At 44.7% G+C, this 23274-nt stretch overlaps 1 protein-coding gene across 4 annotated transcripts; it reads left to right on the plus strand.

The window, feature by feature from the left end:
* Positions 1 to 13397: 13397 nt before the first annotated feature.
* FAM110C (family with sequence similarity 110 member C) lies at positions 13398 to 21852 on the plus strand. Of its 4 annotated transcripts, none has more exons than XM_077958750.1 (3): positions 13398 to 13817; positions 14101 to 15179; positions 19001 to 21852. In XM_077958750.1, exons 2-3 carry the CDS (start codon positions 14237 to 14239, stop codon positions 19018 to 19020), a joined length of 963 nt encoding a protein of 320 aa, XP_077814876.1. In that variant the 5' UTR covers positions 13398 to 13817; positions 14101 to 14236; the 3' UTR covers positions 19021 to 21852. The 4 variants fall into 4 exon arrangements, 2 of the variants coding, with proteins under 2 accessions (XP_077814876.1, XP_001095542.1); XR_013402561.1 differs by having other exon boundaries at positions 13399 to 13817; positions 14101 to 15718; XM_001095542.5 differs by lacking the exon at positions 13398 to 13817 and having other exon boundaries at positions 13947 to 15179.
* The last annotated feature ends 1422 nt before the right edge of the window (positions 21853 to 23274 follow it).

Raw genomic sequence — 23274 nt, forward strand, 5'->3', positions numbered from 1 at the left:
TCAGATATGCATTTATCTCAGTGCACAGAGGAGTGACTTTGAATAGAATGAGAGACAGTTTGCCCTAAGCAGTTCCCAGCTTGACTTGTCCCCTTAGCTTAGTGATCTCAGGGGCCCCAGATATTTTCCTCTCACACATTTATACTCACACACATAAACATACTGAGGCCCTTAATAATTTACTGCTTTTGTACATTTTCCAGTTGGCTTAGTCACTGAGCTTGCAGGCAGAAGACAGCACAACGCAATCACTGAGGCCAGTGCTGGTGCTGTCGCAGACTTGCATTTCACCCTCCCCACAAATGTGAAAGAGCTACGTCAGTCAACTTTTAGAATTACTTTAGTTTTTAAAGAAGACAAGAATTAAATAATGTGTGAGGAAACTCCTTGCCAGCCATTTTAATTTCTAGAGAAACTAAGAATGTGTTCTGTGGAGGAACGTCTGCATCCGTGGTGCAGCCCTGCACGTCTCACTGTACCTGTGCCCGTTGCTCTGCAGTTTTGCAATTCCTCTTGTTCAAGAGGTGGAGGCCCCTTCCCTACCCTGAAACTCAGCTTCAATGTGAGACTCATAGTGGCCATAAGAATGTTAACAGACCTGGAAGCAGAGGCCTGAGGAACCCGCTATGGGTTTGTGTTGCCGTTCTGCTTCTCTGCAATCCCTTCTTCTAGTGACAGACCTCAGGCAGTGTAGAGTCTTCGTTGTTGTTGTAAACATACTTCCACCAGGGTGTATGGCTTATGCCTGTAATTCCAGCATTTTGGGAGGCCAAGGCAGGCAGGCTGCTTGAGCTCAGGAGTTTGAGACCAGCCTGGGCAACAGGGTGAGACCTCATCTCTACTAAAAATACAGAAAAATAGCCGGTCGTGGTGGCACATGCCTGTGATCCCAGCTACTCTGGAGGCTGAGTCGGGAGAGTCGCTGCAGCCAGGGGTGGTGGGGTTTGGGGGTAGAGGTTTCAGTGAGCTGAGGTCATGCCACTGCCCTCCAGCCTGGGTGACAGAGCCAGACCCTGTCTCAAACAAACAAAATTATTTCCATTGTAACTCTAATGTTAATAGGAAAATAGTACGAGGGAAAATAGTACGAGGGAGAGAGACAAGGAGGGAAGATGTAAAAGATAGTGTATATATTCTACATAAATATCCCAGGGACAGTTTGTGATTTCCATTAGCAAGCCCTAAGGCAACACTCCCTTCCTAAATCTGCAGTGGCCTCCTTTGTCCTTAACACCACAGGTGCCCTTCTCCCTTCACTCACCTTTCAAGCTACTCTCACTGAGAACAGAAATGCCATATTCCCTAAGTTCTCTTCTACTTGCCATGGCTCAGCCTCTCTTCGTGACTCCTGCCAAGGACCTCCGAGCACTTCTCAGGGTGCTGTTGACAGCTGCATGCTAAGGGCAGCTCACCTGCTTGCCAGAGTTGCCTTGGGGAGCTCAGAGCCACAGGAACCTTCTGGGGCTTACTTGTCAGTCTCAGGCAAAGCACTTTCCCCTCTTGGTCTTGCACAGCACTCATTCTGCTGTCCCACGCAGGTGAATGCCCAGAATGGAACAGAACATAGATTATTTGCCCTGCCTTCACTGCATTATACTTTAGTGACACATCTAGGATAACAAATCTATTTTCAGGGAGGATTTGTGAAAACTTCAGGCATTAGTTTGGTGTTATTCTATTACCATGTAGGAGAATTAGATGGAGTATCCTTTTAGCAAAATTGTTTACTGTCAAAGAGAAACAACACCAGACACTTGTTAAAGGTTGCAAGACAGATTTTATTCAGACTACTGCAAAGCGGGAGAGAGACTCCAGTAAACCCTGAGCTCAACCCCAACTAAGAGTAAGGTAACTGAGGTTTCTAAATGGACAACAGAGAGGAACCAATAAGGGACCATGAGGAAGTGAAAAAGGGGGAACAAAAATGGGGCTGGGGGTACAACGGGGAACCAAAAGTGAGGGCTATGTGGAAATAGAAAATGACCAAGGGAGTGAATGGAAAATTATTAAAAACATTTATTGTTGTGGGTTGGGACTGAGTACATTTTGCAGTTTCACAGCATTGGATTTCTTGAGTGGACTCATCATGGCAGGGTCACTTAGGGGACACAGCTGAGAACAGTTCTGGAAGCATGGCTGAGGTATGGTCAAATCTCTCAGCAGTGTTCAGGCAAACGCTTGGCTCTTCAAGGAAGTTCAGAGTTCATGTTACAAATACCAGATTATATGGATGCAGGCTGTATTAGTTTTCTACTGTTTCTGTAATAAATTACCACGTAATTTGTCACTTAAAGGAACACAAATGTATTATCTTAGTGCTCTGGAGGTCAGAAGTCCAAAAGGGTCCACAGGACTGCATTCTTTCTGAGGCTCTGGGGAGAATCTCCCAGTGGGCCTCTTCCAGCTTCTAGAGACTGCGCAAATTCCCCAGCTCACAGCCCCTCCTCTATCATCAAAGCCACTAGCATGGTATCCTTTCTCTTCTCTGACCTCCACTTTTATCCTCACATCTCCTTCTGACTCTGACCCTCCTGCCATCCTCTTGTGAGGACCCATGTGATGATGTGGAGCCCACTCAACAACCCAGGGTGATCTCCCATCTCAAGATTCTTCATCACATCTGCAAGTCCCTTTTTCCATATGAGGTGACATACTCTTAAGATCCAGGGAATAGGATGGGAGCATCTTTGAGGGGTTATTATTCTGCCTACAATAATGGTGAAGAAAAAAAACAAGTGGTGACTTCTTAAGGGCAGTTCTATGTAAACAAAGTCTTAACCACAGCGTGTCAGGATACGTTATCCTTACCTCAAATATCTATGATTGACAAGTAGGGTGTTCTAAGATGGTCATTTGGCAGTCTTTCTAGCTCCTACAATAGAAAGAATTCTAAAGAGTATACCTGAAGCTACTGCACAGGTATGCCCCTCTCTACAAAGAATATTCTGTGGAAGGATTTGCAGACCTCAGAGGAGCTTATGGTTTTTATGATTCATCCTATGATGAATCATCTCAGGATAATTGTCCACTAGTCTATTTTGGATTCTTTATGTTTTTATATTGCTAAAATACATGTATCAGCTATCTATTGACCCAATCATGCTGCAAAATAGACTACCTCAAAACCCAGTGGCTTAAAATAATTATAATTTAAGATTTCACTCTACTCTCTGGTTCAGCTGGTGATAGGCTCACTCAGGTGTCTGTGGTCAGCCTCAGATTGGGTGGAAGCTCTGCGATCCTGCTGGGATCACTGCTTGGTTGGGGTCAGTTGTCTGCAGACTTGTCAGCTATGCTCTTGGCTAAGACAGCTGGCTGTGCTCCATGTGGTGCTCACATGCACATGCCTCTCCCATCCCTTGATTAAGTTAGTCTGGGCATGTTCTCAGGATTGCAGAGAAGCAAGAGAGGCAACACAAACCTACGAGGGCTTCCTCAGGCCTCTGCTTGATCCAGGTCTGCTAACGTCCTTCTGGCCACCATGAGTCTCATGATCAAGCTGAGCCTCAGGGTAAGGAAGGGGCCTTCGACTCTTAAATGAGAGGAATTGCAAAACCACAGGGCAACGGGCACAGGTACAGTGAGACGTGCAGGGCTGCACCACGGATGCAGACGTTCCTCCACAGTACACATTCTTAGCTTCTCTAGAAATTAAAATGGCTGGCAAGGAGTTTCCTCATGCATTATTTAACTCTTGTCTTCTCTAGTAAGAGAAAAATTCTCACTGATTGCTGTGTCTCTTTCACAATGCATGGATGCGAGTTTCCCACCACTGGAGCCCAAGGGAACCCCAGAGCACAAGAGATGGAGTTTTAAGGACAAAAGTAAGTGCCCATCTGCATAACTGTAATATCAATTGATTACTTTAGAAAATTTTCCTGTAGACTTTCTTGGAAAACAACATAGTTGATGAGTAGTGGAGTTCAAGGACTCCAAGCTACTACACAGGTAAAGTTCTCTCCTAAATACCTCTGTGGAGATGGCCAGAAATGTGCTGCCTACACCCTTAGCTGCTTTCAAACACACTTGCTAGCTTAGGAACCCCAAGGTGTCAGAATTGAGGGAGAGAAGATAGCTGAAAATAAAGGGAGAAAGCAAAGAGACGACCAACTGTATCAGAAACTTTTCCACATATGGTCCTTGTCAATCCCTACGGAACCATGTGGGGAAGGTCCAGTCATCTGAACGGTACTGATGACTAGTTATTAAGTTTCATCAGACCATTTAACAAGTAAGTGACAGAGCCAGGATTTAGCCCGAGACCATAGGCTTTAAAACCATTGTCTTTTCCCAAACCTTGCATTAATTCATAATCAGGGCCTGCTATATGTGGTCAGAAATTACAGCCAATGCATCCATGTGGCCATTTCTCCATGGTCTATCAATGTCTAGATCACTCAGAAAAAATTAGCTCAAAGTCAATAAACTTTCTTCTAAAGTACAAAATAAATTATTACATTGTAATTATTTCTAAAAATGCACCTTTTAGAGGTAATTTATTAATTAGGTTCCTGTTTAATTAATAACCAGTTCTTAGTAATTTGTTTTGGAAACTTTCCAGTCCTTTTGATTCAGAGGGGGCTGCGGTGTTTCTCACATGTGACACTATTAAGCTCCCGCTGAATCACACCGGCTGCGTGTCACCCGACCACCCAGAGTAAACCTGCCAAGCCATCGCCTTTTTCCCAAAAGTGCCTTCATTTATTGAAAAAGCCATGGACAAAACAATTAGGTTTGCTGATGTAGGTCCTTAGGCTCCAGAAACCTCATGTGTCCTGTCAGAACAAGTTCAGGTAGTGTATGACTGCCAACTGCTTATGTAAATCATATTTATTGAAGATTAACATGCACACAATGCCTTTAAAGCTTTATAGAGAGAATTACAAACATGTGACTGCAGCTTGACACCAATGTTTTCCTCCGCCTGGGTTAAAATGTCACCATTTGAAGTGTTAAGGTTAAGAACATGGGGTTCTTGTGAAGAAAGAACAATTGTGCTACTTTATCATTTTGACCAGCTTCCAATAATATTCCTAAGGTGTCTTTGTGTGTGGACCAAAGATTTGGCTTCGGCGCCCACTGGGTAGCCATGAGATAATGTTTCCACACAAGGAGCTTCTTGGACTACCCCTTAGAGGGCCCAAAGCAACTTCGGGCAGGTGTGTGGGATCCCCCCTCTCCTGGCCCTGGCCCTGCTGAGGGCAGGTACCTCCCGAGCCCTGACTTCCACACAATCCTGGTGTTTTCTGTTCCAGAGAAAATGACTCAGCAGCTTCTTTGTACCAGGAAGTCTCTTTTTCCTTTGTCTGATGGACTTCAAAGCTGCCTTGGGGTAATTATAAGAAAGAGAAGAGAAAGCTAGTGAAAGTTCAAAAACAGATGATGGGAGTGATTCAAAGTGATAAGTAAATAATAAAACAAAAAAAGTTAAAGGAAATTATTAAAAGGAAGTTTTTAATTATTATTTTAATATATTTTTATAAAGGTGAAATTGATCAGTTTTTCCATAAGTTTGTGAAAACCAGAAGAATCAGGCTTAAATTAAAACAGAGATATTTTGGTCAGCTAGAGAAAGGAATGCTGATCTTTACACCATTAAGATGAGTTACAATGATGTTTGTCTCTGTTGTGAGGAGTGCAGAGATAAAATACAGAAAATGTAGCCACCATTCATATTTATTAATAAAAATTTAATAAATATTTCATCTCTTTTCAACTGTTTTAAACATTAAAAACGCATTTTCGCTGAATTGCATTTTTTTTTTTGGACAAGATCCTCTGAGTCAGAGTTTTGCAGGACGTTCATTGGTGCGTGACACACGGGTGAGCGGGAGTGTTGCAGGATGTTCACTGGTGTTCCGCGTGTGACACACGGGAGTGTCGCAGGACGTTCACTGGTGCTCCGTGTGTGACACACGGGTGAGCGGGAGTGTTGCAGGATGTTCACTGGTGTTCCGTGTGTGACACACGGGTGAGCGGGAGTTTTGCTCTGTAATAAGCTTGAGAGGTTATGTTGCAAACAAAATTAAACGGGTTTCTTTAGTGTAGAAAATCTTCTTTCTTCAAAACACCAAAATGTGATTTTAATCACAAAGAGGGCATTTTAAGAAGAAGTTTCCCAAGCCTATCTCCAGGCAGGACCTATTTCCTGGATCCTCAATATCTCCCACAACAGAGTCCTGCAGACCACTTGGGAAGACATCCCTCTTCCTGCAGTCCGGGTTTTTAGTATAAGTCCCATTAAGAGCTTTAAATATCACTTTTATTTAAGACCCAATAATTCTACTCCTATTTAATTTGGTGCCCAGTAATTTTGTCACTCTTCGAATTAAGTATCTTTGGTATACCCTGTTTCCTCTAATTTCCAACTTCAACCTCGCCTGGCCCCCAAGGCCCAATCTGACCTTGCTCTGCACCTTCAGATGTTATAACTCTCCATAACTCTTCCTAGGAGGCCTAGGAAGGAAAATGGTTTCCTGGGCCGGGTCGAGGCCCCCTGCTGTGTGCAGCCTGGGGACTTGGTGCCCTAGGGGCCTCTGTCTACTTTGCCAGATTTGCTCTACAAGAAACACTAACTTCTGCACCTAGCAAAGCAGGCATTCAGCAAATTTCAGAGCACATAGTGTGAAAAACAATAGAAAAAGAATTTGTATATAGTGACTGCACCTTGAGAAAATGCCTTAACAAAACCCGAGAACTCTCTGTAATTAGTAGAGAAAACCCTGAAGCAAGAACCAGGTATTACAGAGGAGACTGCACAAGGCAAGGCCCGCGGTGCACTCCAGGGAATTTCTGTTTCTTGGATGCAATGGCATCCAAACAAAAACAATGCCCTCACTCACCCTGGGAGGGGCAGCCGGAGAACCCAGCACACAGAAGGAACTCCTGTCTGATGCTGGTTTCTACCTCATGTCATCTTGGTGTGTTTTCTGTACCACAGCAGTCTGAGTCTCTCTCACTGCAGGGGCTTTCTGATAGTCTCAACACAGCCTTCATTCTCCTTATAAAGCCTCCAAGCTAAAGAAACAACTTGCAGGGTGCTCTACACAGCACCTGGACTGCCGTAGACACTGCTGTAGTTAAAACTGTCTCACAGAATGAATTGAATAAGCTCAGCGGATCTTCAGTGATCAGTGGATTGTCTTAACCAGGTTTACTTGTGTCAGCTTATGTTTCATGTTCTATCATTCTCAAAATGCAGTCACATAATTCTGTCTGAAAGCACAGGGATCGAATGCTCTCGATAACCTAGGAAGGCAAGTGCTGCAGATGAGCAATTTCCACCTGGAATTTCAAAATATGGAAAATAATTAATAGATTTCTGATATTACTTTTGAAGATCCCAAATATCCTGGAAACTCAGGTGGAAGGTCCCTCTTTTAGTAGGTGTGCTATTCTTCACAAACGGACTCACAGAAGCAGCCCTCAGCCTCCTCCCACAGTGACCTCACAAGCTCTTTGCCTCGCTGTTGGTGGTGCAGCTCTCCTTAACCAGGTTTGCAGTGGGTTCATGCTGCTTCTTTGTGCTCCTCCCCCGCTGTCTTCCTCTTTCCCCCGCTTCTATCCACAGATGTAAAGTTCGTGTAGCTTAAAGGCCTGCGTCGGACAAAGTTGATTGTTTAGAGGCTCTGCCACCCTTACAAGAGGGGGTGAGTCACACAGAGCTTAGCAAATACCAGCACATCACAGTCTGGTCAGAAAGCTGCATTAGGATTTTTGTTTTAAGAAAACTTTCCTGTAAATTTCTTTAGCAAAGGAATTTGTTTTTTCCTGAGTATTAGAGAGCTGCAAGACACATCAACTCTCAAACCTGCCAGTGCTTTCTTCACAAGTCATACAAATAGAGCCAAACAGACCTGAGGTCCTACATAGGTCAACCTCTTCAATTTAAAAATGGGGAAATTGAGCCCAGTAAAAGTTAACTAACCTACACAAAGCCACACAGTTGGTTAGAACTGGCAATATAACTAGGGTGGCCACACAGATCATCATCCAAACTAGGACACTTTTGAGAGTGAAGGTCAGAGTTAATAATCATGCCAAGGCCAGGCGCGGTGGCTCACGCCTGTAATCCCAGCACTTTGGGAGGCCGAGGCTGGCTGATCACCTGAGGTCAGGAGTTTGAGACCAGCCTGGCCAAAATGGTGAAACCCATCTCGAAAATACAAAAATTAGCCGGATGTGGTGGCGAACGCTGGTAATCCCAACTACTCGGGATAGTGAGGCATGAGAATCGCTTGAACCCGGGAGGCAGAGGTTGCAGTGGGCCGAGATCACGCCACTGCACTCCAGCCTGGGTGACAGAGTAAGACCCTCTCTAAAAAAAAAAAAAAAGAGAAAAAAGAAAAACTCACGCCAGGATAACAGATGTAAACTGGGACTGTCCCAGGCAAACAAGGATATGTCATCCTCCTAACTCTAATCAGACCTTCTGCATCTTAGAGTCAGCCTACCTTAACACCAATTAGTAGAAATAGTTATAAGTACTTTTGTACAATGATAGGTATTAAAAATGAAAATGGCTTTTGATAGAAAAATAATTTTTATTACAGTTCACAGCTTACAAAATATTTTAGTGTTTATGCAATTTACTGTAATAAGTCTAGAATCCATTCTTCATTTGCAAACTAATGTTTTGCATTAAGATAACTAGAACAAAACAAGGCAATTAAATAAAGATGTCAATTTTCAAATCCCTCAGCTTAAATTTAAAAAGGTAAGGAACCCATCCATCAATGATTGGAATTGAATAATTTTGAAAGAAACTTTTAATTTAGCTTTCACATTAGGTTCACGGATTTGCCATTACCTGTATGTGGAAAGAGATGTCAAGTTCACAAATAAAAATATGAATACTATGATTAAATTTTTGATTATGGAGTGAAGCTAAAACATGAAAACACAGTGTTATAATCAAAATCATATTGTAATGCATTTTAATACATTTCATTTAAAGAAGTAGCTGAAAAGCAGAGATGTTAATAATTTACCAAGAAAATACAAATATAAATCAATTGACAAACTTCTCTGGGTTACTTAATGTCAGATACTCTGCTAGTTGTTGGGAATTCAAATACGGAAGAGTAAAGGTTCTGGCTTTGTGGAACTTACATATAATGTGGTGGGAAAAAATATTGCATAAAGCTTTAAAAACAATACACCTGATAGTACCACAGAGGCTATCAGTTTCCTGTGAGTGGGGCTGCTGGACAACTTTTAGGTGGAAAGAAAGAGCAGGCAAAGTGGAGAAAGCGTGAAGTTGAGCTGCAGGGGTGTGTGGATGGAAGCAGGCGTCATGGAGGAGGATGGGGTTAAGTTGACACGGGAAAGCATCACCACCAACACAGCTTTGAAACTTCAACGTGAAAGTATTTGAATACTTTCTTCACTGTATTCATACAGTGAAGGTAATTGTTACCTTATTTATTTATTTGTTTATTTATATATGGCTCTGTTGCCCAGGCTGGAGTGCAGTGGCATGATCTTGGTTCACTGCAACCTCTACCTCCTGGGCTCAAGCAATCCTCCCATCTCAGCCTCCTGAGTAGCTGGGACTACAGGTGCTTGCTACTACACCCAGCTAATTTTTGTATTTTTTGTAGAGACTGGATTTTGCCATGTTTTCCAGGCTGGATTCTTAACTCCTGAGCTCAAGCAATCCACCCGCCTCAGCCCTCCAAAACGCTGGGATTACAGGCATAAGCCACGTCATCTGGCAATTTATCATTTCTTTGTACTGAGAACACTAAAAATTCTCTCTTCTAGCTATTTGAACATATACAATAAATTATTAACTGTAGTCATTCTACAATGCTACAGAACATTAGAGTTTATTCCTCCTCTCCAGCTATAATTTTATATCTTAACCAACCTCTCTCTATCCTCCCCCACTACCTGTCCCAGCCCCTAATAACCGCAGTTCTACTCTCTACTTCTGTAGGATCAGCTTTTTTAGCTGATATGAGTGAGATCCTGTGGTGTTTCTAGAATTCCCTCTTTGTCTTTCACTTTTGACAGTTTGACTGTAATGTGCCTCAGAAAGGACTTTTTAAGATTAAATATATTTGGGTGCCTTGAGCTTACTGAATCTGAATGTCCATATCACTATGGACCCTATGGAACTAGCATAGTTTTCAATTATTTCATTAAATGATTTTATTTCTTGTCCCATCTCTTTTCCTTCTGGAACTCTTATAATGCAAAAACTTTTTTACTTAATGGTGTCCCATGTGTGTCACATAGGCTTGTTTCATTCTTTTTAATTCTTTTTTCTTTATTTTTCTCTGATTTCTGTATTTTCATATGCCTGTCTTCAAGTTCAGAAATTATTTATTTATTTATTTATTTATTTTGAGACAGAGTCTCTCTCTGTTGCCCAGGCAGGAGTGCAGTGGTGTGATCTTTGTCCCCCGCCAGGTTCACACCATTCTCCTGCCTCAGCCTCCAGAGTAGCTGGGACTACTGGTGCCCGCCACCATGCCTGGCTAATTTTTTGTATTTTTAGTAGAGATGGGGTTTCACCGTGTTAACCAGGATGGTCTCAATCTCCTGACCTCGTGATCCTCCCACCTCGGTCTCCCAAAGTGCTGGGATTACAGGCGTGAGCCACCACGCCCCGCCTCAGAAATTATTTTTTATATTTTGATCTACTCTATTGTTGAAGCTCTCAACTGCATCTGTTCTTTTAGTCATTGAATTATTCAGTCCCAAAATTTCTGGGCTTTTTGATGATATTGACTTCTGTTGAATTTCTTATTCAGATTATAAATTGTTTTCCTGATTTTATTTCCTGAATTTGTTTTCCTGAATTGTCTATCTTTGCTTTCCTGCATCTCACTGAGTTCCCTTAAGATCATTATTTTGAATTATTGTTCAGGCATTTCATAGCTTTCCTTTACTTTGTGGTCTGTTACTGGATAATTATTGTTCTTCTGAGGATGTCATGTTTCTTTGCTTTTCCATGTTTCCTGCATCCCTATGTTGATTTCTGTGCATCTGATGGAAGAGTTGCTTCTTCCAATCTTAAGAAGTATCTTTCGTATGGAAAGACATTTTCCTGTAGATGTATCCTTAGGTGTCAGTTGATTAGGGTGCTTTGGCTTTGGTTCTGGATGGACACAGTCATGTACTCTTTGTATGATTTATTTTGATGTAATCAACATCGGCAGTGTCTGTGAGCATCTCCGTGGCCTAAGTTGTGGTTGTTTTTGGAGGCTATGGCATGGCTTTGCTGGGGATAGGAATGCAAGGCAGGCTGGTCTTTGAGCCCTTGGGCATCACGTATGGATGCATGATGGCTCCACCACTAGAAGGGACAGAGTCACTGGTAGGGGTGGTGGCAGGCCACAGGCAGCCAGTCCTTGGGTCCTTCCATGGTGCGAGCGAGCACATGGCAGTCTTGCCACTGGAGGGGCAAGGGCACCAGCAGGGGTAGCACAAGCCCTGAGCAGGTGGCTCCCAGGCCATGGGGAGCATACATGGTGGCTCCCTCTGCTGTGCTTAACCACCTGTTCCTTGAGATGTAGGGCAATGTGTGGGCTTGGGTGCCGAGGTCACAGCTGCGGTGCTAGATCCAGCTGGTGTGGTGACATTGCAGGCCTTAGGGTAGATGTTGGAAGGTTATCACCTGGGCCCCAGGGATAAGGAGATGCAGGAACTATTGGTTCCATGGTGGTATGGTTTGGCTGAGTCCCCACCATACAAATCTCACCTTGAATTGTAATAATCCCCACATGTTAAGGGCGGAGCCAGGCGGAGATAATTGAATCATGGGGGCAGTTTTCCCATACTGTTCTCGTGGTAGTGTTATGGAATCTTTGGGGTGTTGCTTTTTCTGGCCAGAAACCTCTGTGGCTGGTGGCATCTTTGCCCAAGTTCTTGTCCTGTGTCCAGGAAGACTGAGGTATACAGAAAAGGGGAGGGTGAGCAAGAGGAAGAGAAGCTTTATTGAATATTAAAACAGCTCGGAAGAGACCCACAGGGGGTAGTTCCTCTCTGTAGGCACATTATCTCACTGAGTGTTCCATTCTCAGCAGAGAGGTGACCCTGGAATGGGTCTCTGCAGGCAGGTGGTCCCATCATCTCTGCATCTCTCAGCAGAAAGAAGGGTATATACTCAGTAATGGTATTGCTGGGTCAAATGATATTTCTGGTTCTAGGTCTTTGAGGAATTGCCACACTGTCTTCCACCGTGGTTGAACTAATTTATATTCCCATCAACAGTGTGAAAGCGTTCCTATTTGTCTGCAGCCTCGCTAGCATCTGTTGTTTCTTGACTTTTTATAACAGCCATTCTGACTGGCGTGAGATGGTATTTCATTGGTTTTGATTTGCATCTCTCTAATGATCTATGATGTTGAGCTTTTTTTCATATGTTTTTTTGCCACATAAATGTCTTCTTTTGAGAAATGTCTGCTCATGTCCTTTGCCCACTTTTTAATGGGATTTTTTTTCTTGTAAATTTAAAACAGAAATTTTTACAGGTGACAAAACAAAGAACCTGGAATGTTTGTTACCTGTCCAAAGGTAAACTGTGGACCTTGGCTCAAATTCCAGAGGTCCTGTATTTTGCAGTTCTCTCTCTTAGAAGTGCTGCTGTTGTCCATGAAGTAGTGCAAATTAGGAAAAGAAGACACTTTGGGCTAAACAATTAAAAAGGTTTTTACCTGTGACATAGAGAACAGGCTTGCTGAGCAAAAAGCAGGCTGACTTTGGACCTCAAGGCCCCATCCTCCCACATCCTGCAGGAAATCATCTGTGGCAAGCCAGGAGCTCCCCCTTTCTCTGTCTCTGTCCCTCTCTTTCACTCCCCACCCCTGCATTCTTCCCTCTCTTATCCCACTCTCTCCTTTACTGGCCTAGACTCCTTTTCCTATGAGTCTTACATGTTCCAAGGAGGCTGTGTGGGCGGTCTGGCTTTCAGAAGGCGATATATTGTTGCGCTACTATCCCTATGAGATTTTGCTTCGCTGGGGCTCAAGGAGATTAAAGACCCCCAAGGCCCACTCAGCACCACCCTGCTGCAGTCCTCTCCTCGTTGGTGAGGTGTTCGCGCCCACTTTGGGGGCCCATCTGCACCTGCTGTGCTCCCTGCCTCCCGGCTGCTGCTGCTTGGAACGTTCAAGCACAAGGTTGAAAGCACAGCCTGTTACGGAGCCGTCTTCACAGACGCGATAACGTGAACATTTCACATGTCTGAGAGATATCTTCAGTATTCTGTCCAAATTTTTGAAATAATGGAATTTGGGAGATATTTTATCTTAGACTCTTAGCATTCCTAGGCTGATCCACTGCCTGGTGAACTCGTGGTTTCCCCGTTGCCTCGGTTACAGTAAAAATAGCAATGATTCTGGGCACTTGGCTGGGCTTCTTCCAAATCCGCTGAGCCGCGCCTGGGCCCCCGGCCTGCCCCACTGCGAGTCCCAGCTCGGTCCTGGGGCCTGGCCACGCCCGCTGCCGGCCAGCGACCCAGTCGGACCCAATCCAAGTCCCTCCGTTCTTGCCACCCACCACGTAGGCTGATCCTGGCGTGCGCTGCGTGTTCTTTCCTCTTATGTTCTATTCCTTTCTGTTAATAAGAATATGACCTCAGGTAGAGAAAATTAAACAGTCAAGTTTCCAAACAAGATGAGGTGACTTTAAGAATTCAAAGGATGTGATGCACCTGCCCGGGGGAGGTGGGGGGACGTCCCCGCTGCTCCCCCTCCCCGGAAATGCCTGCGTCCAGCGGTGACCTCGGGAACCTGGGGCTGAGTGAGTGGGGGTTCAGAGCCTGCTCGCCCCAGCGTCCTCCAGGCGGTTGGCAGCGCAGCCAGAAGGTGAAGCGGGGCGGGGACGGCACCGGGCAGGAGGTGAGGGCGGGGACCCTGGACGCTAGGTGAGGGCGGTCGCTGCACCCGGGGAGCGGCGAGGGAGGCGGGCCCGGGCGGGAGTGAGGAGGCGGGGACGGGCGGGGACGGGCGGGGATGCGGGGACGCGGCCAGGGCGGGGGCACTGGGCGGGGGCGCGGGCGGTGCCAGTCGAGGTGGCGATGAGGTCGGGCGGGGCGGGAACTGGGGAGATTCGCCAATCGGTGCGGACTTCGGTTCTCCCCAACGCCAGGCCTGGGCAGCTGGGCACTGGGGCGCCGTTCGCCACCCGGCGCGGACTTCGGAACCGGCCCGAGGACTGACTGGCTCTGCCACTCCAGCGCGTCTCCGCTGCACCCGGAGCGCCGGCCGGTCCATTCCCCGCGAGGATGCGCGCCCTGGCGGCCCTGAACACGTCGGCGAGAGAGCGGCTCCTTCCCCGGGACCCCGCGGCTCCCCGGGACCCCGACGCCGCGCGGCCGGCGCGCAGGAGCGCAGTGGAGAGGCTGGCGGCGGATCGCGCCAAGTACGTGCGGGGACGGCCGGGGACTGGCCGGGGCGTCGCTTCCGAGGGCAGCGGCCCCGGGGCGATCAAGTGCCCGGGGAACGACCCTGGGCCCCCGGCCCGCGCCCCCGCCCCGGTGGCGCGCAGGGCTATTGCGCGGAAGCCGTTGAGGCCCGACTCGCTGATCATTTACCGGCAGAAATGCGAGTTCATGAGGGGAGCGGGCGCCGACGGCCCCAGGGCGAGCCTGGTGAAGAAGCTCTTCCAGGGGCCGGGGAAGGACAAGGTGCCGGTGCCCCGGACGGGAGACGAGGGCAAGACCGGGAACCCGGAGACCGTCCCGACCAAGCCTGGCGCTGCAGCGGACCTCGCGCCCCCCGAGACCCCAGCCCCAGCCGCGCGCTCCGCGGCGCCCTCCAGTGTCCCGGCCGCGCCCCCTGGCCCGGAGCCGCGGGTGCTGAGGCGTCGGGGGCTGCAGCGCTCACAGTCGGACCTCAGCTCCCGCTACTCCGCTGCCTTGGCCGAGTCTGACACCTTCTTTCAGTACTGCGGCCTGGACCCCGAGGTGGTGGAGGCCCTGGGGAGGGAGAACTTCACCGCGGGGTCGGACCGTGTGACCCTCAAGGTGCGCAGCGTGAGCGTCGCCACCTCCGGCAGCGGCTTCTCCCGGCACAGCGGCGACGACGACGGGCTGCAGGAGGAGGAGCTGATTGAGCAGGTGCCCAGCACCACTTCGGTCATCGAGAGGAACGCCCGCATCATCAAGTGGCTGTACACCTGTAAGAAGGCCAAGGAGACCCCCAGCCAGGAGCAGAGCAGGACCCGAGGTGTGTGCTCGGAAGGCTGGGGCGGGGCTGGCCGTGTGCGGGGCTGGGAGTCCTGGTGAGTGTGGCCGAGCTGGGCGATGGCCAGTTACAGCTGATGCTTAGAACTGAGTGCGATTTTGAGCTACAGTGTGAAAGGGACCCAAGAGGCAGACGCAGAGGCTTGTGAGTTGAGCCCGCGCTGCTGAAGAGCAGAAGGTACCAATCCAGGTACCTGCAGGTCCAGGCCCTTAGGAGACTGCTGCGTCTGGCTGCCTGGAAAGGCAATTCTGCAAATTAACATGTCCCATTTGACTTATTATTGTGAAAACAGGAGGAATCCAAAGTGCTGCCAGAAAGCAGTTTTACACCCCTAGTATTCTTTCCTGCGCTGAAAACAGCGTGAGAGCCCTAGTTCCTGAGTTCATTGACCTGTGCTGTGGGCGGTCCTGATGTTTGATTGGAGCTGACCGGTCCACCTGCAGCCCTAGGTAGGCGCTGCTGTGTTACCTGGAACAGAAAGGAAGGCTCCCTGCACTTTCCTGGAGGCCTGTGCTGAAGTGGTAAGAACTTCTCTACAGGATCTTGTCAGCACTTTGGCATTCACTTAGCAACAAAGATCTTTATTTGGCTAAATTTTATTTAAATTGTTTTGAGAGCTTCAGTTTTTTAAACTGGGGAAATTGGACTAGATTGTAACTAGAGTCGATAGTTTATTTGCCCCGATGATACTACAGGAAGTAACTTCCCTTTGGACAACCAGTAGTGCAGGATTGACCTCGAGCTCTTTTTGCTTTTCACTGGGGAACTAAGGAGTGCTGGTCCTCACTGTTACCCTGCCCTTCCCTATGGGCATCTTGGAAAGTAGTGAAGAGAAAGTACCTTTTCAGGGCTGTCTTTGAGAACCAAGAATTTAAACATTGCAACATCTTTTTTTTTTTTCTCTTACCCTTCAATGACAACTTGCTATAAGTAAATTTTAAAAATCATGAGATGAAGTTATTGTCTGCCATTGTGATAAACTAACTGAAGATGCATGGCAGCCTGTAGAGTTTGGGGGAGGCTGCCCAAGAGATGTTTGCACAGGGCTCACCTATGCTCGACAGCTAAAAAAATCTCCAATAACTTCTCTGGCTATGACTTTAGTATAGACATGAAAATTAATGAGAAGAAGTTAATTTATTCTTTTTCTTGAACTCAGAAGGCTCAGGACTTAAGTTCTTCCTTATAATTTATAGAAGATTTGTGTTTTCCACTAGCCTAAGTCCCCAACAAATATATGTAGGCAAAGTTCTAAAAAGCAAACAAACATTAATTGGTAGTTTTCACAGATTGTCTTTTAGATCTGAGATGAATGAATGCTGGCAAGGGTATTTCCATGATGGCACCATATTTAGGGCAGGAGCTTTGGAGAGTGGCCATGGTCCTTGGAGGGACACTGTCTGGTGGAGAGAGCACTAAACAAGAATTAAGGGCCTGTCTTATGTTAGCAAGTGATTCCTGCACTATAGACCAGGCTTCCTTTGTCCATAAAAAGAAAGGAAATAGGCAGATGGTTTTCAACCTCCACATTTTCTAGTCTGTGTAGTAATAACCTGTGTTGCAAGATTGAAACCCAGAAATGGAAAACAAACAAACAGAAAGTTGTCCATTGAAATACGTGAGAAGTAAATTTATGAATAAGCTCCCTCCAGGTAGCCAGAGCATGTGCAGGCAGTAGGTAGACTTGGTGGTATAAATAGTGGTGAGCTAATAATATGGCATAAAAATGAAACCAAAATAAAACCTGACAACATAAAAATAAAAGCAGCCTGCTCTGATCCCTCCAGACCCATGCTGGTTCCCATCTCGAATTAGCCAATGTCAAAATAGTGACCTGAATGAGAATTTCATTGACTTCATAGACTATATCCTAAAGACCTTTTAGGCTTGAACCTATGACAAATATAAGAAGTTTAGTTAGCCTGTGAGAGCTTTCACTTTTGTGACAAGGAGACATAGTTGAAGGAAGAGGGAAAGGGAGAGCAGGTTTGGGAAGGCACTAAGGATGGAGGCAGGAAAAAGGCCCATGGGCTTCTTCCTCCCCTCATGTCTCCCTCCACCTGAATCCCATTTGTTCCAGGCTGGAGACAACAGCAACTGTCTTCTGAGAAGTTTCACATTATTTCTCAGAGTAGGGGGGACAGTCACACAGAAGCTGCCCTAGTTTTTATATGGAATTGGAGTCACCAGCACTATAAAGATTTTCTTTACTAATGTACTTCCCTAGACCCAAGACAGTGTTGTATCTTTGAAACTGCAACGCAAAGACTTACTGCCTGGCTACCGGGGTTGAGGGTATGAGGAGAACACAGTTGCCTGAGCTTTCTCCAGATCACTGGAACAGTGTCTGCTCATGACCTCAGCCCCTTCACAGCTCCCCGCCTCCCAGCACTGGTGTTCTCACTGGAGGAGACCAGCAGGGAAAGCCAGGACAGAGTGTGAACACCTGGCCAGTGGGGCGGTCTTCTGACTTGCCGCAGAAGTCTCTTGTTCTGAGACCAGTTCTGCAACTTCTGGAAGATGTGGAAGCAGGAATATAAGCTGTGCTTTTTCTGCTGAAAGTTATAAGGATTCCTTTTAGGATTTCATGAAAGATTCAGAAAACTTGAGATGAAATAAGGCAGGTTTTCTAAGTGAAAGAGAAAACAGATATGTTTAATCTAGAGGTTTTTGTCCCCTTGGTAGATAGAGATTTATAAATTATAATAAAAGTGTCTCAATTATAATAGAACTAAAAAAGTTTATAAGTTTCTTGCCCTGTGGGGTAAAGATAATTGCTTTTCAAAACTGAGACTATCAGAACTGGGCAATGACTCGTATAATCTGCACACAAGTCCTCTGGGAACCCATGAGTAGTAGTTGGTTGTATGTGAGTCATTTTGGTATTCTGTTTCCCAGAGCTTAGTTTATGAAAATATCTATTTTATCTGCTGTGATTTAGTCATCTTCCTGTCTTTCAATTTATCAAACTGGGGACTTGCCAAAATTTAGATCTTTCTGGTTTTCTGTTTTGCATAGAATATATAAGTTGCTGCTTTTAATACTGGCATAAATAACTTGTTCTTTGGGAAATTAGGGATAAGACATTGCTTAATTTCAAGGCAAAAATGTTCAGACAATTCCACAGCTATCTTCACATTTATCCTTGATGCAAAGAAGAAAGAGGTACCTGTAGAAGCCCACCGAAAGCTCCTGAAACAGAGTTGTGTTCATATTTGCAAAGATGCAGAAGAAATAAACCCGGGACATCCCAGCTTTCTTTTCCTTTCTTCTTTGACTATTCTGGGAAGTTATGCAACTAGGAGCACATTTTTGGCAAACAAGTGGCTTGAGTAGCCATAAGGCCACTCTTCCCTGTCATGATCCGCACCTGGGCCTTTAAGAGATAATGGTGTTTGAAAAGGGAGGAATCTGTCTGCCCTCAGATATTTAGTTCGACTGCCTGCATTGCTTCCTATTTTGTTGTCCAATGCTGTAGTAGTTAGCACTGGCCTTACCAACATTTAAAGAAGTTTTCTTTACTGCCCCATGAGTAGTTGGAGGCAAAGAGAAATTTTTAAAGCCCTGAAAAAGGCCTGCAGGGAGATGGAATTTCTTCTGCCAGAGAAACGAGATGATAGCTATATTTAATAAAGTTACTGACCTGTTGTCAAAATTTAAAATGCAAAAGAAGATGTTTCAAAATACAGAGAATGTCAAAAAACAAAAACTACAGGGACCAGACCAGTATAATGTTTAGTTTTCATTGTACTAACTTTTGTCTAGACTAGAGTTGATTCACTATTTTTTCTTTAACTCCTCAGGAAGCAAACCTTCCCGGTGATGAAGACTTTTTGAAGGATTTCTTCGGTGACTTGGGATCCCAGGACCATTTGGCCAGCGTGCCTAAGTGACCACATGATTGCTGTTTTACCAGGAATACAGCATCCCATTGACAAAGCTTAAGGGCTCTGAGAAGGTTTAAAATACTACCGAGAATATGGGAACACAGACCTTGAAATTTAGCTGAGGTGTAACAAGCTGAAGCTCTAAGAGGCATTTTCCTTGTTTGAGGTGAAACTAGTGTTGCTTCCAGAGGGCAGCTGGAAACCGTAAAGCTGTTTGGAAATCTTTTTGACTGACTTGGTGACAAAGAGGTACTGTGATGCATTTTAACAATATCTAAGTTGATTTTTTTTTAAATCAAGGAAAATGAAAACCAAGCATGAATGCCATGGCATGTACTCCTTTTGACCATCCTGGGCTGACCAGCATCATTTAAATCAAAGTAATCACAAAAAGGCATATTCTGCTTCAATTCTGTGGCCAAAAGAGAGTAAACACACACACTCACACACGCTGACCCCAGTTGCCAGAGCATTACTGCACTATAAATGACAGTTAATTCCCAACTCTACTACTGTTTATCTTATTTAACAAGTCAGAAAGCACTTTTAAAATAACTTGAGGGCTACAAGGTCATGCTATTAATGTCATTCTCCATTTGGGGTGTAGGCATGTGGAAGTACCCATTAAAAGATAAGTTAGTGTTTAAATACTGATAAACAAAACCTTTTTTTGTAACTGGACAGTTTCTGGAGAGTTGGCAGAAGAATCTTGGAGTTTCATTTGGTCAGATGAATACAACATTTCACTTTTGCAGCACTATTTAGAATGTACTCCATAGTTCTCTTGTTCCCAACTTCCAAAAAGAACAGAAAATTTTGGTTTACATGGAACACAGGCATCTGAGGCAGGACCTCTTCACTGCCCCTTGATCTGACTCACACCTCCACATATGACATATCCAACCCTAATTTGACACCAATTCACTCTTTTCTGCAAAGGACGTATTTTGAAGAAAGGGACAGCCTGAGGGTGGCTGGAATGAGAATGTTGATGGGGGTTACTGGATCCCTAATTCTGAACTTGCTCATGACACCCAGAGTAAATAGATTCAGATTCAGAACCTTCTGAGAAATAACCCAAAGAAAATTTGTTACCCAGCCAATTCTTCGAAAACTTTGTATCAAAATATATCTTTTCAAGAAGAAAATCATTAGAGAGAAGAATGTGGAGGGGAGAGAAATGAGTTTCTCATTGATATGATATTTTGTTAACCATTTCATTTTGAATTATTCAAGTCTTGGTTAATATTGTATTCTATTTTTGTAACTATTTCACCATGAGAGTAGGTTATTGGGTTACTAAATATTTATTTTCACACAGTTATTAGTCTTCAGATAGTTTTATTTTACTTCAGATGATTTTAGTTTTTATCAGTATAATTTTAAATCATGTTTTTCTTGGTCATCTCATTGTGTATATTGTATAATTGGATTTTCATTGACTGCAAGTGGAGTGTCTGCCACTCCATTAAGTACTCAGTACTATAGTGACTTGTTTTCAAATAAGTCCCAGATACACATTTAGGGAGTCTTTGCTGGCCACCAGATGTACCTGTCTGAATATAGATTCTGTCAGGACAGCAGGTCCCCTGATCTAAGAATTTTCCCCAAAGTTTGCTCTAAAAATGCTGCTATTTTGCTGTTCACTATATTGCACTTAGTTTAAAAAAAAAAAAAGATAATGTTCAAGATGAGAGCAGTTTTTTAAATGATCTTTTCATATACCCAATTCCCTTATTTTCAGATGTCCCATTAATTTTATATATGAAAGCTTTAAGTAAAAGTGTGTATGCCTTTCTACTGTCAGAACAGGATGGATGCAGCCTGGGGTGGATTTATTTAAGATGAAAATGGTGCAGAGTCACCATTCACATCACAGGTGAAAAATATAAAAACAAAATGGTTTCCACTAAAACCACCAAGATCTTTTAGAGATGTTTGCACCTTTGGTGGTGGTACAGGAAAAGAAAAGAAATCAGCTGGAGTGAATTCTAGAAGTAGATATCAGAAAAGGGGCATGAAGAACAGGGGAACTGGGTGGCATCAGAGTCCTAAAGAAGTGAGTTAATTTTCCTTCCCTTCCATTCAGATTCATGCCACGGCTCCATGTCTTCAGTATGTATAAGAGGTGAGAAGTTCTTTCTTCAGCCAGGGGCGGTGGCTCACACCTTTAATCCCAATGCTTTGAGAGGCCAAGGTGGGAGGATCATTTGTGCCCAGGGGTTCAACTCTGCAGTGAACCATGATTGCACCACTGCACTCCAGCCTGAGTGACAGAGCAAGACCCTGACCCTATCCCTAAAAATATATATAAAAAGTAAAACTAAAGAACTTCTTGCCTAAACCTGAATTACCCCAATTTGCTGAGTGACTTTGAGAAAAATTAGACTGTTTAGTTCAGTCTGGATGAAAAGCTTGCGATTGCTTTCCACGAGAATGAGCAATAGTGACAGCTGCAAGGTACTGTTATTTGTTCATGAAAGAATGACAATTTAAAAAAATGTAATTAAACATAATGGAATGTGTTAAACTGCTGGGCACTGAAACTGACAAAAAGGAGGCTTTATTGAACATTGCCCTTTTTCAGTTGGTTCAAAGTTCAGCACTGTGGTTATCATTGGTGATGCCAGGAAACATTAGTAGACTTTGACAATTGCTTTGGTAGTTTCTAAACAGAGTTTTTTTCTCTACACTATTTGCAACTGGAGTGCAATATTGTATATTCTGTATTAAAGAAATAAAGTATTTTTATCATTTATTAATACTAATTTATGAGTTTGAATAATGAGGCAAAAAGTTGAGATGAGAGTCTGCTCATTACAGTTCCTTGCCTTCTGTTTTCTACCATTCTTGAGTGTTCTCTCATCAGATTATCAGTAGAAATGAGGGCAAGGCATTCCAAGGCTTGTCCTGGGTGAGTTGTATGGCACCTGAAATCATCAACTTTCCTCAAGATGAAATGCAGTCAAAGCAATTTTGAATATTCTGAACTTTGCTTTCCTTCAGTTGTGTTTAATTGTTTCACCAGTCTTTTGCTTAAAATATTTTTCTTCATGTTTTATTAACATGGTCATTGAAAATGGGCACAAAGATACAAACAAAAGCACAGTTTGTAATCTTTCTCATCAGGAAATTAAGTGAAGGCAGACTCTTCTTGTGTCGGGTTTGCTCGCAGTGTGCACCAGGCACTCTGAGGGTGTGGAGGCTTGGGCAGCCGGTGAGTCATAGAAGCCTGATCGTCCTTCTCGCTGCCCTGGCTGAGCCCGTCTTGCTCAGTCTTGCAGTGGCCTATGCCTAACCCTAGGTAAGAATCCAAAGATAGGCTTGCTTTATTCTTATTTTTAGTTTTTATTTTTTTCGGAGTCAGAGTCTCACTGTGTCGCCCAGGCTAGAGAGCAAGGGAGCAACCTCAACTCACTGCAACCTCCGCCTCCTGGGTTCAAGTGATTCTCCTGCCTCAGCCTCTTGAGTAGCTGGGATTACAGGTGCCCGCTACTATGCCCAATTAATTTTTGTATTTTTAGTAGAGACAGGGTTTTGCCATGATGGCCAGGCTGATCTCAAACTCCAGATCTCAAGTGATCCACCTGCCTCGGCCTCCCAAAGTGCAGGGATTACAGGTGTGAGCCACTGTGCCCGGCCAAGAGGGGTTTTCTTGAGAAGAAACACATCACTTCTTTATTTCTGTGAAGAATATGGACAGATACCCAGCCTGCTGTAGAAACTCTCTTATTGTACCTGTTCAGAAACGGTCCAAGCATTGGGTGGTGTGGCTTATGTTGCAGAGCTCAACAGCAGCTGCCTTTTCCTTCAGGTAAACTTGGGGCTTGCACAATGCTTGGGTGGTTACACTTTGCACTTTCATTGATGAATCAAATAGATTTATATTCTATGTAAATGTTCCAGGTTACAAATACTAAACACGAAGGAAATTGAGTGTCTCAACCAAGACCTTATAATATTGGTCTTGGAAGTAGCATGGAGCAGCTGACGGGAGGCAGCACAGAAATCCCAGAACATGTGCTGCGGTCCAGCAATGGCTACTTAATTTTCTCTGCTACAATGCCTCAAATTCTACAATTGATTGTCATCTTTTGTTGTCATTGTTGTTGTTTTGAGATGGAATTTCACTCTTGTTGCCCAGGCTGGAGTGCAATGATGCCATCTAAGCTCACTGCAACCTCCACCTC

Source organism: Macaca mulatta, chromosome 13 (genome assembly GCF_049350105.2).
Source record: "Macaca mulatta isolate MMU2019108-1 chromosome 13, T2T-MMU8v2.0, whole genome shotgun sequence".
NCBI lineage: Eukaryota > Metazoa > Chordata > Mammalia > Primates > Cercopithecidae > Macaca > Macaca mulatta.